Below are 18,701 nucleotides of genomic sequence, written 5' to 3'. Positions count from 1 at the left end.
AACAAGACCAAGAAAATAAAATGAGTGGCACAAAAAGTGCTTCTCAAAACAAAACAAAAAACCAGTAGCAATGCTTTATTCATTCATTTTAACCACCAAAAAATGAGAGTGACCACTGCAACAAAGATGTTCATTAATCTAAGTGGCAGCATGATAGTCCTTTGATGGACAGCAAGTATCCCACATAGAAAAGTCACTTCAACACAACCTCATGACAATTCCCACATCAAAACAGTACTTTATTTTTCAGTTTTGCCTCATTACTCCCACATAAAGTTCTTTCAGCTGTTAAGTGTACAAGGTGAAGAAAAGCTTCTCAGTCAACAAGCTGGTGCATCTGGAAAGGTCTCCAAAACACACCAGTACATATATCAGCTGGGTTCCAAGTTCATACTTGAACTCTTGGCTCCCAGTACCTTGTGTAGCACACTAAAGTCTACATTACTAGATTAGCTTATTAGTTCTGCATACTCCAAGGTTGATCAATGTGTCAACCTGAACACAGACCAAGTTTGATAACTGAACATGGCAAAAGTTCACTCTACTAACTTCACATCATTATTTGATGCCAAACAATGAGGCAAATCCCAACAAGTATATACAAAAAACCACCTTTGCTTTTACAAAAGATTTTGTTTCCCATATTGATTAATCCAGGCAGCTAACTCATTGGTTTATGTAACTTTATTGAAGAAAATAAAATCAATTACTAGAAGAGCTATTAGTTGATCACTCATCCATTGACAACTTGCATCATTTATTCAGTGCTATATTTAAAGGTTGTGGAAGATAGATTAACTAATAGCTCCAAGCATCCTAACAAAATTTAAATGAGAGTTACAAAAATGTTCTGAGACCCTATTCTGGAATACAAGGGATGTTTGACTTCCAAATTCCACTCTCTGTAGAACAAGAACTGGTCATTCCTTTATTGACATGCATAAGATACATCACGTGTTCTGTTCTGCTGACGCTACAGGTTCTGTACCAATTCTCCAGCCATATCAGTTATGAGCACAAGTATGTCATAAAACCTCAGTCTCTAACACTGGAAGGTTTTAAAACAAGATGGATGATGCTACAGCAATGTTATTTCCTGTGATGTGAGCAATCTGAACATCCATCTCCCCTCCCTTTAGGTGATATCTTCAGTAGAATTGTTAGAGCAGTGAGGAATGATTTCAATCTCATAACCAAGTTAGAGTGAAGACATTGGCCACAACACACATGCTCCATTTAAAGAATTGTGAATCTTGGGCAACTGTTCTTGTATAACTACTTTACAGATTCTAAAAAGCAGTTATTCTCCAAAGCTGGAAGAGCTAAAGTCTTCTCAGATGAGCATGTGCATGAATGGATAGAGGTAAATTAAAAAAAAAAAAAAGATGAGGTCTGATAGGGGAGCAGCCGGATAAGAAAATCAAAAAGGAACAGTAATTTAAAGTTTATTCCAGCTATAATGCAGGTTATTCTGATTTTAAGGTAGCATCACATGGCATACTTCTGAGTCCATTCCCGGGATATTCTGTTGTACCTGAAAAAGGAAAACATGTTAAGCAAAATCAACAAATAAAAAATTATCAAGGAACTTCCACACGTTTAAAGTCACTTTAAGCTTCCCATAAACATGCTCATTTACTGTAGTGTTAGCAAGAAATACACATATTCATTGAAATCTGGAAAACTAAGTTTCTGAACCACATTCAGATACAACAGGGAGAAAATTACATGCATAGTAAAAAGAAGCTGTTGCCAACAAGAACGGAGTTTACCTGATATACTGTATCAGGGTGGGAATTGTGTAGCCCTCCAATGTAACTCTCATAATGCCTAGCCAGTATAGCCAGTGGTAAGGAATGCTGGAAAATGCTGGACAACATCAGAGAACAGTACAGTTGCCACCTCTGTACAACCTAGAATGTTTTATGTACTGTTTTCATTTATGTAGAATTTTGTTAGTTTCTACTTCCAAACAAAGCAAACTAGTTTATTCAGAAATGGCAGACTTGACTTCCTGGCATACATCCCTACACTTCAGTTTTCCTTATCAGTTCCAAAGCAACACACATGGCACAAACAGGAAACTCTAAGTGACATCAAAAATGTTTTATATAAACAACGATGATAGCAGGTTGTGGGGAAGAGAAGAGAAGCAAGCCAACATTCTTGAAATATCCCCACCTCAATACACTATTACTGTTCACAGGGTTCTTGACCACTGAATTAGCTATGTAGAGGACTGTAGGTAAACCACATGTTATAGTGTTTGATGTTCCCCATGATTCTAGGGACTGGTACCGTATTTGTACGAATTGACTACAACTACTCTTTCACAGAAACTTGCCAAGGACTGGCAGCAAATGGCTAGGAACTGGCACCAATCCATGGGTCTCCTCTGCCAAGTCTAGCATACCGTGTGACATAGGAGTTTATCAGACAAGGCAAATTGGAAGTATAATCCAATGGCAATCTGAACGCAATCATGTGGTTTAATGTTACTGCGTGATAGACCACACGCAATTTCGGGCAATGGGAAGTCAGTCCGAACGCAATCATGAGGTTTCACATTATTGCGCAAGAGGTGATCACATGCAATTTCAGACAATGGCAAGCTATTTTCGGGCAATGGGAAGTCAGTTTGAATGCAATTTGAATTCACGTAAATTCGCTGAACTAGTGAATTCACGTGAATGCTTTCTGGACCACTTTCTTTTCATTCGAAATGAAGATAAATTCCTCCCGTGTGATAAACTCCATAATAGAAAGCACCTGTTCAAGTGCAAGTGCAGATAGATAACCAGTTACAATATTATGGCAGGTAATGCAAAACTACAAACCTTTCTAAACAGCATAAACAAGTCCTTTAAACTCTAATTAAAGAGCATCTCTCTCTCCATCTCTACCCCTTCCCCCCTCCAAAAAAAACCAAACCAGGGGTCAAGAGAATGACATAGCACTTCACTGAAATCAAATCAGTGCTGTTTCGACATGCACAGTTATTATGTTAGTGTTTATCTATACATGCCTAGTAAATATCTGTACTTCATGAACTCTGATTTTCACCTGCTCAACAATCTGCATTGAATTTATGTCTAAAGCCATCTTCTTTGAAGTCTTGTCAATACTTACCAGATGGACAAATCAAGAACCAAGAAATATCTAGAAAAATCTTCTTATAGTTGGCTATGCTTGTTTTGCCATGCAAAATTGGGTTTCTCACACTGAATACAGATCAAGCAGTTAAACTTTGTATTTCCATAACTGGTACATACTTTTGTTAGTTAATACAGTGCCTTAAAGCATGCTGCACTCAAGTGCTGAAGTATCAACATCATTAATGCACCATGAAGTGCAGACAGTCTTACCCTACAGCATAGCGTATTTCTCTGTCCACTCTCTTGCTAACCTATTGTACCTAATTGGATAAGTATATTTAGTATCAAAGACAAGCCAATAGATCCCTCTTAAGTCTACCTGGGTGGGCAAGATTTAATTGGAAACCTGAGGCAGAAAGCAGTTCTAAAACTAGTGGGTGATTCTGATGTAACTACATATACTGTATATCTAAAACAAAAGGCACTAATTAAGGCATGAGAACAGTCAATAGCTTGAGTATCTCCTTCTCCAAAATTCACATCTAGTGTTGGACAATTGTTTTTAAACTGTTCCATAATAACAGAAGAGAAACTTAACACAATTTGGTCAGTGTTGAATTCTAATTTCCATACTAGCATTCTCCTGAAATCTTCTGCATATGAAAACTGAACATTTTACTCAGATCAGAAAGAGCAAAAATGACTCAACTGTTCTCTAACCACATCTTTCCACTAAATATATCTTTCCAAGGGAACTATACTTACTTGTCTCTGTCTGTTTTATAGATACGTGCAATCTCTGGCACTAGGGGATCATCTGGATTTGGGTCACATAGCAGTGAACAAATGGATAAGAGAACTGTAACAAGACAACAGCATTTACAGTAACATCTGAGAAAGTACTGTGAACAATTAATCAGAAAGCAGGTTAATTACCTATTTCTATGCTTATATGCAGATAAAGCCCATGTATTTTCTTGCAAAAGGGTTTGCAGTAAGTTGGATAAACAGCTTAAGTGAAATAAAACTAAAGCCACTTTCTTTTAATGGACCTTTCCTTTGCTGGTGATCACTAAACACTAATGACATTCTACATTTTCAATTACTGTGAATACTTTTTCTAAGGGTATCAGTTTTAATAGCCAGACTGTTTCCATTCCTTCCTTTTAGTGTATCAAACATGTTACAAGATGCTGAACACACAGTAAAGTGTACATGTGATCAACTGAAGATCAGGTATAAAGCCTGCTACACTTTGTCAGGTTATAATTCTCTGTGGAGGTGCTTCTTAATCAGAGCACTGTTGATGGCTTAAACAGGAAGGATAGTCTGTTGATTCCACAAGAAGCTATCAATAGAATATAAAATCATATAAAAGACTTTCCTAAGATTTGATATTGATATGTTAGCAAATGCTTAAATGTTGTAGTTTTCAGATTCACAGCCAAGCGCCCTTCAACTCCAGCATCATTAAATTAAAATCTTAACAGTTTAGCACACTGAGAAATATGTACACATTAAACTAGGTTTTCCTCCAATGTTTGTAACAAGCCAACATATAAATAAGGATGTACATTTACATATAAAGCATGGCCAGACTACAGTTGCACAGGTAGTTGTGCTTCTGAAGTTGTAAAGGTGTTGTTTCTGGGGTGGACAACATGCAATCACACAGACACAGCTGTCTGTCATTTTTGGCTTGGTGGGTGGAGAGGTCATCACCCACTGCACAACAGATGAGCTCAAGGTCATAACTCCTGCTGCACAGCTGAGGAATCCAGCAAAAGTGTGTTGGTGTATATTCACAGGGCACTAAAAGGGCATAAATCTTGGTGCAAATTTGAGTAGTCATTATCAGAATGGTAAAATGAAGTCCAAGTAACATACAAATACCACACTAGGGAGATGAAGGGGAAGAGGAGAGAGTCTATAAGAATTCAGGTTGTTTTCTATAATGGGAGACCGGAGAAGTAAGGTACCTATGAAACAAACCCAAATTCTCTGCTTACCTTTAGAAATAGTTAAAGCAGGAGACCACTGTGACCTTAGAATGTCGAGGCAAATGCTGCCATTACTGTTAATATTTGGATGATAAATTCTTGTTGTAAATGCAACCTGAAACAGATATATCAGTCTCCAGTTAGCAAATGTGAACCTCTGATCTGATTAAAGGTGCTTGTCAAAGTGTTCAGAATACAGACAATGCCACTGACAGTTTGCAAACTGAACTGTACTTCATTGTTTCTAGGATTAAGCTTTTATGTTTCTAAGATTAGCTTCAGCTGTGTGGAGCACAGGTACATGTTATGCATACACTACACATACAATGTATATCTGAAATGAATGCATATATTCAATATTATCTGTAAATGTGAGAGGCACATTTATGGAAACCTACCATTTACTATGTTTAAATATTATTTCTTACAAACCATACTTGCCTTGGGTGGCTTGAAAGGGTAGTCTGTAGGAAAATGAATTGTCAGGAAGAAAACACCACCTTGATATGGACTGTCATTCTGTCAGACAATGAAAATTCAGAGTAAAATAAATCAGGAGTTGTAACAGGATCAATAGAGCTCAGAATAGGTATATAGTGGGTCCTACCAGGACCTTCCATGGATACCAAAATCCAGGGATAAACAAGTCCAATTAAATACAATGTAAAATATTATCCCTTATATAAAATGGAAAACCAAGCTTTGCTCTTTGGAATTTATACTTTTTGGAATATTTTCAAGCAATAGATGCTTGAATCCATGGATAAAAAATCCCTGGATAAGGAGGGCCAATTGTAGCAAGACTAAGTTCTTACTGAAGCCTAAATGTAAGCTAACATAGACCTGGTACATACCACCAAGAAGTGGCATTCAGGCGGCGATACTAGGATTAGGGACTGCGCACCAACACACAGTCCCTAACCCTAGGACGCTACGGCAGCAGCGTAATGGCGGCCTCCCGTTCATACAGGGGCCGCCATTGTGACGTGACACGTAGTGTATAGACATCACTGCATGTCACTTACATCACGAGTGCGCCAGTGGCGCACTTGTGACGTCCGCACAGTGTCCCAAGGTTTTTCTGGGTTCTTTTTGGGGCAGAGAGACGCCATGCAGTTTGGCTGCTGAGACATCCCTCCAGAGGAAAACCGGCTGCCTCCAGCCCGCCCTTTCGGGAAGGTATGTACTGGGCCTATAAGAAAAAGAATCTGCAACAAGCTGTTTAAGCGTGGGCCAAAACAAACTGCAGAAATAATCCATCTTGTGACCACTTGAACTGCCCTGGCTCAATGCCAGGGAATTCTGGGAACTGTAGTTTTGTGAAACATTGAGCCTTCTCTGTTAGAGAGCTCTGGTGTCACAACAAACTACAATTCCCTAGCACTGAGTTAAAGAGGTCTCAAGCTGGGTTATTTCTGCAGTCTGTTTTGCCCTAAGTGGCACAATACTTTGTTTCATAAGTTTAGTGGGGATTACATATGGCATACCAAAAACATTTCCTGGAAGTCTCTAAAAACATTGCAAAACAATTGACATGGAACTATTTATGGAACATTTTCCCTAGAAGGGCTTGTGTAGCACCAACATTGTTTTATTTCAGATGCCAGATGAAATCATCTTATTCTCATAGGCATTTTACAAATAACTATATGTACACCCACTGAAATGAACTTTACTATATTATCTCATCATTTCAAATAGTGGTTTTCTAACCCTCATCCTTCATGGTTTTGGACCTCAGCTCCCTGAATACCTAAGCATGGCTAAACTGCTACAGCTTCTGAAAGTTGAAACCAAAAACACTTGGAAACCAAGGTTTGAGAAAGACTACTGTATTTTCCGGCATATAAGACAACTTTTTAACGCTCAAAAATTGTGTTAAAAGTCTGGGTCGACTTATACGCCGGGTTAAGCCCAGCCACAGAGGCCGCTAGAGAGCCTCGTGGCCCGGTGCGTTCGCCACCGGCCCCCTCTTACCTTCCAGGCCTCCCTGGTCCCTTGAAGCTGACGCACACAGCCTGCTGCTGGCATCCAGGCCTCCAGAGGACCCTGGAAGTCAGTGCGCGCCTGGCAGCAGGCTGTGTGCGCATGCACCAGCTTCCAAAGTCCTCTGGAGGTCCCTGGAAGCTGCTGCGTGTGGGCGCCAGGCCCCCTTAACTCGGCCATTTAGTAGGCCAGGGTGCTGCCTGCATGCGAGGCAGGCTTTGCAGGTCTCAGCAGAGGCCTGGGGAACTGGCGCACATAGCCGTTTTTTAAATGAAGAGGGGGTCGTCTTATATGGTATATGCCAAACTCTATATTTTAATTTTAAAAGTTGGGGGTCGTTTTATAGGCCCGGTCGGCTTGTACACTGGAAAATACGGTAGTACAAACCACTCAGCAATCTTGATCAAGAGCCATACAGAAACATTTCAAGAGAAATAATCACACAGCTATAAATGCAAGCTTAGAGAAAGCCAATGTGTACCAGGATTTTCTAATTTCAGAACAGGTAATTAGAAACTGATGACATTTGGTTTATGTTTTAGCTTTCCAGAATGAGAAACACAGATCAGGACCTTTAATGAGTAAAGTGACTGATGATAAAGAGGTACAGAAAATACTTTAAACAAAGTTCCATACTATAACCGTTCTATTCCAGACACTTGATTGAGAAAAAATACCCTTAAAGACAAATTCCTAATGCTTTAATATTTATCAAGTTGCAATACTTACAGGACCCATAATTGTGGCTTGCCAATGAAACACTGGTGGGAGAGAAGAAAAAAGAAGATTCAGTATTTACATGGTTTCCCCTTGGAGATACTTGAATAGGTTACAATGGTTTAGTAGGTCTAAAGTTCCTTGTTCATTACTTACTGTCATCTCCAACTGGGCCTGCAGAACACTGGGCTGGTGGGTCACGAGCCAAGTCACTAAGTTCCTAAACAAAAAAAATATTATTTTAGATTATGTCATATTTTTGTCCCTAGACCCATCAAAATGTAAACAAAGACATTTGATAGAAAAATTAGCAAAGCTATTTCAAATGTAATTCTATGCCCAAAGGGTGATTGTTTATGTATGCGCGCGCACACGCACACACACACACACTACACTGTCCCTTACTGAATTAATGAGGTCAGGGTTCAAAAGTTGTAGACACTTGTATTTATGCTGGGTGTACAATATGCAGAAAGTATTGCTAAATTGTAGGTAAGTTGATATTTTCATTTATCAGCTCCAAATGTCATTGACAGGCTTCAATGATGACAGACACCTAATGATGCTTATCTTAAATATAAATATTCATCAAACCTACAATGAAGTTCAGGAAGAATGGCGCCTTGATATTAGTTCATGGTTATACAGCATTGTTTACCAAGTATAAGCAGGCCAGTATGGCACAGATTCTCAGATGTTACTTTTGACTTCCATTCATGTTAGCAAAATAAATACCATTTGCTAAACATTTTAGTGTTTTTTGTGTGTAGCTACAATCCTCAAATGTTAATTTATACTTTAGAGCTATACATACAGTACTATGTAACACCAATAGAACCTGTCGAAGGCAAGTCTCTGTTTTTGGAAGAAAACTATGAACTGCCTCTCTTTTGCAAGGATGCTGGCCACCTTGATAGTCTCCATTTTCCTAATTGATAACTTCCTGATCTTTTAGAGTAAAATCTATTTGTGAAAATATCCCATGAAACCTGGAAAAAACTGGATACCTTTATAGAATTATTGTGAGCCACTCTGAGTCCCAGTTCTGGGGAAAGAGCAGGATACTAACAACAACAATTGTGCAGCACAACAGCTCAAAGAAATGGCATAACAGTAGAATTCAAGTCTTAGCTACAGATAAAACTTTCACTGTGAACTATATATTGGGGGGAGGGGGGGACAACCATCAGTTATCCAGACCCACAGCCATACACTGTTTTTAGAAAGGTAAGAGCAGTTTGTAACTGGAAACCAAAGTATCTGTACACAAAACTGCAAGACATATTCCGTGGGGCCTGCCCAACTTTGTCTTGCAGCTGTGTAAGTCTAAGCACAGCATCTGACTTCATTTCTCCTTTGTTTGTTTAAGGCAGAATATCATCATGGTATTGTCCAAGAGCACCTGAACCAACTTGCCTCATAGGGACTGTTTAACATCCCAAAAGACCTTAATAATCACTAATGTGGAGAATGCCTTCTTCAGGTGACCAGTGGCCCCTCACCAACAACCTGCTGATTGAGATCCCCCACACACACTCTTTGAGAGAAGCGTCTGTAGTGATCACTACTGTAGGCTACTGCAATAGGAATGGCCTACCATCCTGAACATTCCAGGAGTACACCCACAATCACAAAGAACAATGAACACGCCTCAGAATTGTGAATCTCTTGTGGGTAGAGTGGATGAGGGTAGTCAAAGGACAACAGGTACCAAGCTTGCAGATATCACTTTCTGAGTCTTGGGGAAAGTGTTATAAAAGTCATAGAAACCATAAGCAATAAGAACACATGAACATCCCTGACACGGTCTCTGAGACGGCAGTAAAGGGTGGAGCTTCTGGAACATGAGGTTCCCTGTCATATAGCAGAAAGGAGACTGGGATGCAGGCATCCAAGAGAATTCCTATGAAGCACATTCTTTGGGATAACTCTAGAAGGGATTTCTCGTAGTTCACGATAAGACCCAACAAGCCCAAAAATGGTGAATATTGGCAAGACGACATGTGCAAGAATGCACAACAAGAAGCCATCTGTCTATGTATGGAAAAAGAATGGTACCTTGCTGACCAAGCCAAATCATAGAATCACAGAGCTGGAAGAGACCACAAGGGTCATCCAGTCCAACCCCCTGCCATGCAGGAAATCCAAATCAAAGCATCCCTGACAGATGGCCATCCAGCCTCCGTTTGAAGACCTCCAAGGAGGGAGACTCCACTACACTCCGAGGAAGTGTGTTCCACTGTCGAACAGCCCTTACTGTCAGGAAGTTCCTCCTAATGTTGAGGTGGAATCTCTTTTCCTGCAGCTTGCATCCATTGCTCTGGGTCCTAGTCTCTGGAGCAGCAGAAAACAAGCTTGCTCCCTCCTCAATATGACATCCCTTCAAATATTTAAACAGAGCTATCATATCACCTCTTAACCTTCTTTTCTCCAGGCTAAACATCCCCAGCTCCCTAAGGTGTTCCTCATAGGGCAAGGTTTCCAGACCCTTCACCATTTTAGTCGCCCTCCTTTGGACACGCTCCAGTTTCTCAATGTCCTTTTTGAATTGTGGTGCCCAGAACTGGACACAATATTCCAGATGGGGCCTGACCAGAGCAGAATATAGTGGCACTGTTACTTCCCTTGATCTAGACACTATACTTCTATTGATGCAGCCTAAAATCGCATTGGTCTTGTTAGCTGCCGCATCACACTGTTGACTCATGTTCAACTTGTGGTCTACTTGGACTCCTAGATCCCTTTCACATGTTGTCTCCTTAAGCCAGGTGTCCCCCATCCTATATGGCCACCAACACTACCATACATTCTATGAACACACATGGGGGCGTGCAAAGGTCAAAGGGGAGGATGCAAAAGTGATAGACCTGTCTCCCTACCATGATCTAGAGAAGTATTCTGTGGGACAATCTGATTGCAATGTCAAAATACACATCCTTTAGGTAGGGAGTCTTAAACCTGTTTTCCTTCTGTGGTTAGGGAAAGATTGAACTTAAAGAAACCATTCTGAAATGTCTGATGTATATGTTAAAATTGATGCTGTAAAAATCCAGAATGGAACACAGTCTGCCCCCTCTCCTGGTCCTTCTTTGACACAATGAAGTAACTGGGGGGGGGGGGGGGAATCCCTGATGCAGATGAGATAGTGACAGGCTTTACGGGTCCTTTGAAAAATAGGGACTTAACTTCCTTGTTGAGCACAGGTGAGGGGGGTAGTGGGAAAAACCCAGGGGGTGCTCCCCAAAATTCTATCGCATATCCCCTATTCATGATGTCAAGGACCCACATGTTCAAGGTGCTAGAGGCCCAGGCATTCTGGAGCCTTTTATGAAAAAAAGGAAAGATGACAGGAAGGTGGTCATTCACAGAAGAGTCAATGGCACCATTTGCTCCGCTCCTGGTGTTTGGACCTGTACCTGTCAGCAGAAGAGCTCTTCTTTGTAGAAAAAGCTGGAAGTGGAGCAGAGCTTTGTTGATTATTTTTTCCTGGGATATACAGCTATTTAGAGAACTGAGAACCGGACATCTGAGACTGGGTATGGAGACCAAACTTAAGTGAAGTGAAGCACATTTTGTGTGTTCTAGCTTGTGATCTGTGTTGGCACTGAATAATCCTCTCTCATTCAAAGGGAAGCTCTTCTATGGTAGTTCTGACCTGGTGTGAGAGGCCAGAATGGAGCCAAGTGTGCAAAACAGAGCAATGGCACTGACCAAAGCTCTACCACTACAGTTGGCAGTGTAGTGTGCTGATCTGTTGAGCTGCCAGCCTCTGCACCTCTGTCTGCAGGATCGAAGCCATTCTCCAATCATCTCTAGGGAGTTTGTCGAGGGTTAGCAACATTTCCCCCAAATGAACTGCTGATAGGCCCCCATGCAAGCCTTGTAGTTGGTAATGCAAAATGAAAAGGCATCCATAGATTAAAACCATTGCATAAAGCTCCCCAATCTCTCTATCTGCTTGTGCAGAGTAGAGTTTCTGTGATGACTTTGATTGGGTGGCATCAACTGTAAGGGTGACAAAAAAGCTAGTCAAAGCCTGTCTCTAACATGTTATAAAGACCCTTTTACTTTTTGGGAGGTCAATGGAATGGATGATAAAGTTGACCAGGATTTCCCAGAAGATGGAAGAAGAAGTATGAAGGCAGGCAAAGGGGTTGTGCTCTGCATATGCCTGAACACAGGATGTGAAACCAAGAGCTCTGACTGTCTGACCTCAAGGTGACGTGGTAGCAAAGCCTGGGAGTGCTGGTAAGAGGCACTGGCATTGATTGCCTTTGTCTTCCTTTGTTTTCTGTACAAAGGCTGCTGCGGCCTGCCTCATTACTGAAGAATCTGCCCAGGCTGGAAGGTGCTTGGGGTCCAGTGGCTGATTCAGTAACAAGGCATTCTATGGTCTCCTGAGACCTCTCAGACCATCAGTTCCAACAAAGTCATTTAGAAAGCTGTCCAAAGTGGTGAGTACCAACATGCAAACTGGGAGTTGTGGAAGGGCAAGAGGAAGAAACTCCAACCAAGGCCTAATACAAACCATATGGCCTGCTTTTTTCTAGTTATTCTCCAACAGGAAAGGCTTAAGTTGGGATGAGCAATTTCAGCAAGCCTGAGAGGTGAACACCTGACAATGCATACATGTCCCTACATTGTGCCCAGCTGCCAGGCACAAAAGGCACTTAGAATTCCGTACTTCAGTATCTTACCCTCACAAGAAATGCAAGGAACCAGGAGAGGCCATAAAACCCTAAGGGCAAGGTTATCCAATGACAGAGCAGAATCAAAAACACCAAAGCCAAAACAGACAGGCCAAAATAAAGCTGCTTTGGGTCACTTTGGATGCATGTTATTTAAATGACACACGCATCTTAAGAGGCCAGAACCTGCACCAAAGCTGTGCTCCAGTCCTTAGGACTGGAGCATGGCTTTGGCACGGCTTTTGGCCTCTTAGGGTGCTTGCATCATTTAAACAGCACACTTCCAAAGTGACTCAAAGCAGCTTTATTTTGGCCTGTCTGTTCAGCTCCCAATTCACAAAGCTATGAAGGAGGTCCTCAGTTAGATAACCAAGTAAACAAGAAGCTGAAATACTGAAGCCAAATGCAGAAGGTGTGGGAAGTAAGGTTAAGTCCTTAACTAAATATCAATAATTGTGAAAGAAGAAAACACTTAAGAACAGTTCCTATCACTGCCGCTGTTATGCTGGCTGAAAAAGAACTGGGAGTTTAGTTAGTAATTGTGTTAGTCATGTGCACAAAGGATGGGAGGGGCTACTGTCAAAATGCATATTGCACAGTTCTAGAACAGGCTGGGGAACCTAGTGTCACCATAAGGGTAGGTGCTACAACCAAGCCTTCATGAGCCTGGCTAAAACTTCCTTCAGCTTGGCTGGTGGTGAGGCATGATGATAATGGTAATTCATTAGAACCTACAGGGCCATAGCTTCCCCACCCCTCCTCTAGAAGGTTCTGAGAGAAGAATTGCACATCCCACATAACCCACTTGAGTGATCCACAAAGAACTCAAAACTTGTGTGATGTCTATCAGAGGAAAAGTGGAACTCATTTGACTCCAGATGTTAATGAACTGCCACTCCCGGCAGCCTCAGACAGCACAGCCAATATTGAAGAATATTGAGTTACAATATCTGACAGGCTGTAATTCCCCTCTGTATACTAGGGTTAAACCCATTTATGTCTGTGACTCTTCCTCCATTTATAAATTCTGACCATACAGAACTCATGAGTTCAGTTCCAATTCAGTTTTCACTCGTTATGTTTTGCCCACTCTCACCGTTTCAGTTACATCTTGTCTGATGAAGAGAACTGAAGATCTTGAAAGCCTGTTCTGAATTTTGTGCATGTATGATAGCTTAAAATTGCTATTGCCTAAGTGTAGATTATAGAATTTATATTAGTCTCTTGCATCTGAGAGAAATTACGGCTTTGTAAAATTATTTGAATAGTGACAGTTATTCACTGCAGCAGTTATTCATATGGGCAAAACAACTTGATGTATACCTTTTGAGAGTAAATGTTTTATTGCTCAATTAGTACCATTTTAAACATAATTCCAGGGCATGTGCATTGGGAATGTGAAAAGTGCCATGAAACCAGGTTTTTTAGTGTGGCAGCATGTGGTGACTAAAAGTTACAGAGTTAGGAATTCATTAGAATAGATGCACAAACCTCTAATTTTTCTCTCCTGTGGCTAACAAAGCAATAAACAAGACAACTGCTGAGATTTATTCCACAGTATGAGCATATGAAGGTCAGAAAGGTTGATGCATAAGTTGATTTCTGAGTAAAAGTAATGTCTAGCTGCAAAAGGACTGGGAGATACCAACTATTTCAGGCCAGGTCTATAACCACTTTTCCTGTTCTTTTTCCTGGTCCACTAATCATCAACCCACCCACATCTCAACTTGAGAATGGCAAAGTGTGGGTCTTCAGATACTGCTGAACTGCAGCTCCCATCAGCCACAGCCAGCATAGTCAAAATGGTAACAGATGCTGGACTTGGGAGGATCATACTTTGGCCATTCTGAATTGTCTGTGCAGGATGCTTTCTTCTGTCAGGTTCCACAGCCAGTTTTCTATCAATCCATGTAGGGATGGGGGGGGGGGGGGCAGAAGAGTGGTTGTTTATTAGTCAAAAGCACCTGCAACATGCAGAACCAGTGACATTTGGATCTCAGTCATGGTATTTGGTTCTTTTATATTTCAATTTACTCAGCAGTTAAACTTTACCAATTAAAAGCAGAAATGGGCTTTATTACTTTTTCTTGTGATGAAAAAAGTAATACATTTGTAAATTTTAATGAAATTAAAAATTCTTATCAGCATACAACTTTATTAAATGATCTTTAAGATTTAATATATTAATCTGTATACAGTCGGCCCTTGGTATACTCAGGGGATCCATTCCAGATCCCCCCGCGTATGCCAAAATCCACGTATGCTCAAGTCCCATTGTCCCACATGCACGTGTGCCGCCACTGGGGACAAAAGTCCCTCCCTCCCTCTTCCCCAGGGGTAGGCAACCTGCGGCCCGGCGAGGCCTTGGGACCGGCCCCAGCCCGGTCCTGCCGCTGATTGCCGCTGGGGCCTTTGGCGTCTTGCACAAGGGGCATGGTGGGGCAATTGTCTATAGAAGCCTCAGAAACATGCATTTATCTTAACTTTTTATAAAAATCAGCAAATTTTTTCGCGTGTCCTCCATTTTTTATTTAAAAGTGCCCTCCATTTGAAAATTTTGTCCTACATTTGTCCCGGTTTATTTATTTAATTTTCTTTAAAAATTATTTAATTATTTATTTTTTGGCTTCGGCCCCCCAGTTGTCTGAGGGACAGCAACCCAGCCCCCAGCTCAAAAAGGTTGCCTACCCCTGCTCTTCCCCTCCCTGCTTACCTGCTCGGCCGCCGTGCCACCGCCTCCCGGCATCCTTGCCACCTCCTCCTCCACCACCACCACGGGAAAGGCCAGGAGGTGCTCTTGAATGCCAAGTGGCCTCCAGGCTGCTCCCGGCCCTTCTGCAGCGGCGGTGGCGAGGAGGACGAGGCCAAGCTTCCTCATCCATGCTGTTGCCTCCGCCACTGCGAAAGGGCCTCCAAGAGCAGCATCTGGCCATTTCGCAGGGGCGGCAAGGAGAACGAGGCTTGGCCTCCCGGCCTCCTCACTTCCTCGGCCTCCGCCACTGCGAAAAGGCAGGGTGGTGCTCTTGGAGGCCAAGAAACCTCCAGGCCTCCACCCGGCTCTTCTCCAGTGGCGGCAGCAGCGGCAAGGAGGACAAGGCCTTTTCGCAGGGGCAGAGGCAGCGAGGATGCCAGGAGGCAAAGCCTCGTCCTCCTCGCCACCGCCTCCACAAAACGACCAGGTGGTGCTGTTGGAGGCCAGATGGCCTCCAGGCTGCACCCGACCCTTTCGCAGTGGCAGCAGCAGTGGTGGCGGTGAGGAGGACGAAGCTTGGCCTTGTCCTCCTCCATGCCGCCACCACCACCGCGAAAGAGCCGGGTGCAGCCTGGAGGCCTCTTGGCCTCCAAGAGCAGCACCCAGCCTTTCCCGCAGAGGCGGCGGCGAGAACGAGGCTTGGCCTCCTCGCTGCCGCCTCCTCCACCACCGCGGGAATGGCCGAGTGGTGCTCTTGGAGGCCAAGAGGCCTCTAGACTGCACCTGGCCCTTCCACGGTGGTGGCGTGGAGGAGGAAGCTTGGCCTCATCCTCCTCGCGACCACCACTGCAGAAGGGTCGGGTGCAGCCTGGAGGCCTGTTGGCCTCCAAAAGCACCACCCAGCCTTTCTCGCGGCAGCAAAGGAGGAGGTGGCGAGGATGCCGGGAGGCAGCGGCGCAGCAACTGAGCAGGTAAGCAGGGAGGGAGGGAGGGACTTTTTGTCCTCAATGGTGGCGGGCGTGCACGCGTGCCACCATTGGGGACAACTTCCGGGTTTGCCATGCGCGTATGCTCAAATCCGCGTATGGCAAATCCACGTATAAGGAAGGCCGACTGTATATTGTATGTATTGCTGTTTAAGTTACTGAGCAATGTAAAACAGTTCCACTTTAATGTCTGAAAGCCATGAGAAGTCATCCTCTCAATCTGAACCTATTTCTTGATACCATTTTACCACATATGATTCAAACATCAATTAAGCAGTGGCCAATACAGTTGGCCCTTCTTATACAGATTTTTATACACAGATTCAAGCATCCACAGTTTGAAAATGTTAAAAAAAAAGTATAAATTGCAAATATCAAACCTTGATTTTCCATTTTGCTATGTCATTGTATTTAATGGGACTTGAGCATCCACAGATTTTGTTATCCACGGGGGATCTTGGAACCAAACCCCAGCGTATAACAAGGGTCCACTGTACTTAATGTATACCAAAAATACAATTTCAGCAACAAAAATAAAGTTCCTTTCTACCAAGAATTAAGTTTCAATTCTTGTACTTTTTCCCCAAATATTTGCAAGGTGTTTTGTGTTCTTGGGCTGGAGAAAAGGCAAGATACAATCAATAGCATAAATAAAGTCTTCAGTTTAGTACTTGCCTATTTAGAGAAACAACTACTACTGTACCTAGCAAGCAAACAAGCATACTTTCCGTTTGTACTCTTTACAGCAGTGGTTGTCAACTTTTGATTCATCATATGCCCAACTAATTACTGAAAAAGAGCCTGAATCCTACGATGATTAATTATCATTTAAGGTAAACGTTAAACGAAGAAAAAAATTCAGTATTCCTGGAAGTAAACACAAACATCACATACAATAAGTCTGTTAGTAAGTGAAAATATTGTAAAACCCTGCATCCCAGCTAGCCTTCTTCCATGTTCTGTTGGTGGCACATATAAAACTAGTTGCAATCTACTGCTACACTGCATAGCTTTAATCCCATGGCTGCCTCCAAACAAGCATTTGAGAGGGTCAATACTCACTCCTCTCCACAATGATAAAGATGTACATAGCAGTGGTCTTATATTCCTAATGCTATTAATAACATGCATTTTAATCTCATAAGTTTTCCATTTGCACATGACTGTTTGACTCACTTTGTAGGAGCTTATACAGTTGGCCATCCATATCCACGGTTAGAAAATATTTTAGAAATATATAAAATTAAAAAAACTCTTGATTTTTCCATTTCATATGAGGGATACTGTTTCACTATGCCACTGTATTTAATGGGACTATAGCATGAATGGACTGCGTTATCCACAGGAGGTCCTGGAACCAAATCCAAGTGGATACCAAAGGCCTACTGTACTTTTATTCACTGATACAGCACTATAGTTCAGACCAAAATCTAATTGAAGTGTAGCTCAGCTGGTTGACATGCTTCTGCCTTGTTCCTCCTATTCTTTGTGAATAACTGGCTCCATTCTGCCTCAAGAGCTGTAGAAGGCACATCCTATTGCTACTGTATCAATCCTAGACACTTGGAATCAATTTAGCACCGATTCCCCCATGTGAATCAGGCTAACAGTAGTACCACAGTGCTGAGACAACAATGAACACTTAAACCAGAATGTGGCCTATAGACCACTAATATAACACGTGTGTGTGTATAAATTTCTACAATTTTTGAAATAGTTACCATCAATTCCTGCCCACATGTTGTTGCAACTAACTCCCCGCCAAGTAGTTTTCATGCCAGAAAGTGTGTATTTGAATTTGTGGAGGAAGGGAAGAGTACCTTCCAAAATACAGAAGTCTGAGAACAACATAATTAAGTTCTTCCAAAATGTTCCTCTCTAATCTCTTCAAGATTTACCATTCTGTAATGGCTTCTCAAGCCTTTTAACTTTTGATGCCCTTCTATATCATGTCATCTTCTGCACTGATTCTCCAAATCCAAGTACACAGATGGCCATGAAGAGAGCTTCACAGAAATACACTGATCATAAAAATTACCACTGCACACAAGTGGAGACTGGAGCACTAACCCCAAAATCAACACTAGAAAAGTAGTAAGTGATCTCTGATATTATCTGAAAGCCATGTATAAAGGAACTAGAACAAAGCAATGACTCTTCCTAAAAGACCAAGATGATCCGAGATCGTTCAGTCCACACAAACCAACATGGATCCTTTTGCATTGTAAGGCAAGTTAAGAGCAGGGATAACTAGACTTTGATGAATCTGCATTAACTAAGTTTCCAAGTAGCAATTAACAATGAGGAAGTGGAGGAGAATATATGAGCATTATACAATGCAAAACCATTAATTATATTAAGTCTATAGACTTAGACTATATTTTGATGGTAGCATTTGCAGTTCTGTTAACAGAGATGCTTTTAAGTAAAAATGCTGGTGAACTGCACACGGGGGGAAATATATATACCCCACTCCAATGCCTCTATTTTAAAGTGCTAAACAGCAAGCACTATATTTCACCAACAATGGGATCACA

The 18,701-nt window shown here is 41.9% G+C and overlaps 1 protein-coding gene across 2 annotated transcripts in view; it reads right to left on the bottom strand.

Annotated features, from left to right (window-relative positions):
• Nucleotides 1–218: 218 nt before the first annotated feature.
• The window catches only part of UBE2D3 (ubiquitin conjugating enzyme E2 D3), a 29,530-nt gene continuing 11,047 nt past the window's right edge, over nt 219–18,701 (bottom strand). The window contains exons 3-9 of one of the 2 annotated variants that reach the window (XM_089526053.1): nt 7,955–8,018; nt 7,811–7,842; nt 5,537–5,614; nt 5,105–5,210; nt 3,861–3,954; nt 3,366–3,415; nt 219–1,534 (exon numbers count right to left, since the gene is read on the bottom strand). In XM_089526053.1, the coding sequence (XP_089382179.1) occupies nt 3,367–3,415; nt 3,861–3,954; nt 5,105–5,210; nt 5,537–5,614; nt 7,811–7,842; nt 7,955–8,018 (423 nt within the window). In that variant the 3' untranslated portion in view covers nt 219–1,534; nt 3,366. The remainder of the gene's footprint in view (nt 1,535–3,365; nt 3,416–3,860; nt 3,955–5,104; nt 5,211–5,536; nt 5,615–7,810; nt 7,843–7,954; nt 8,019–18,701) is intronic. The other variant, XM_089526052.1, reaches the window with a different exon arrangement.

This window comes from Sceloporus occidentalis, unplaced genomic scaffold (assembly GCF_023333645.1).
Source record: "Sceloporus occidentalis isolate IW3139 unplaced genomic scaffold, rSceOcc1.0.p SCAF_5, whole genome shotgun sequence".
Taxonomy (NCBI): Eukaryota; Metazoa; Chordata; class Lepidosauria; order Squamata; family Phrynosomatidae; genus Sceloporus; species Sceloporus occidentalis.
The sequence above is the reverse complement of the archived record's forward strand: the minus strand, read 5'-3'. Positions and strand labels throughout refer to the sequence as shown.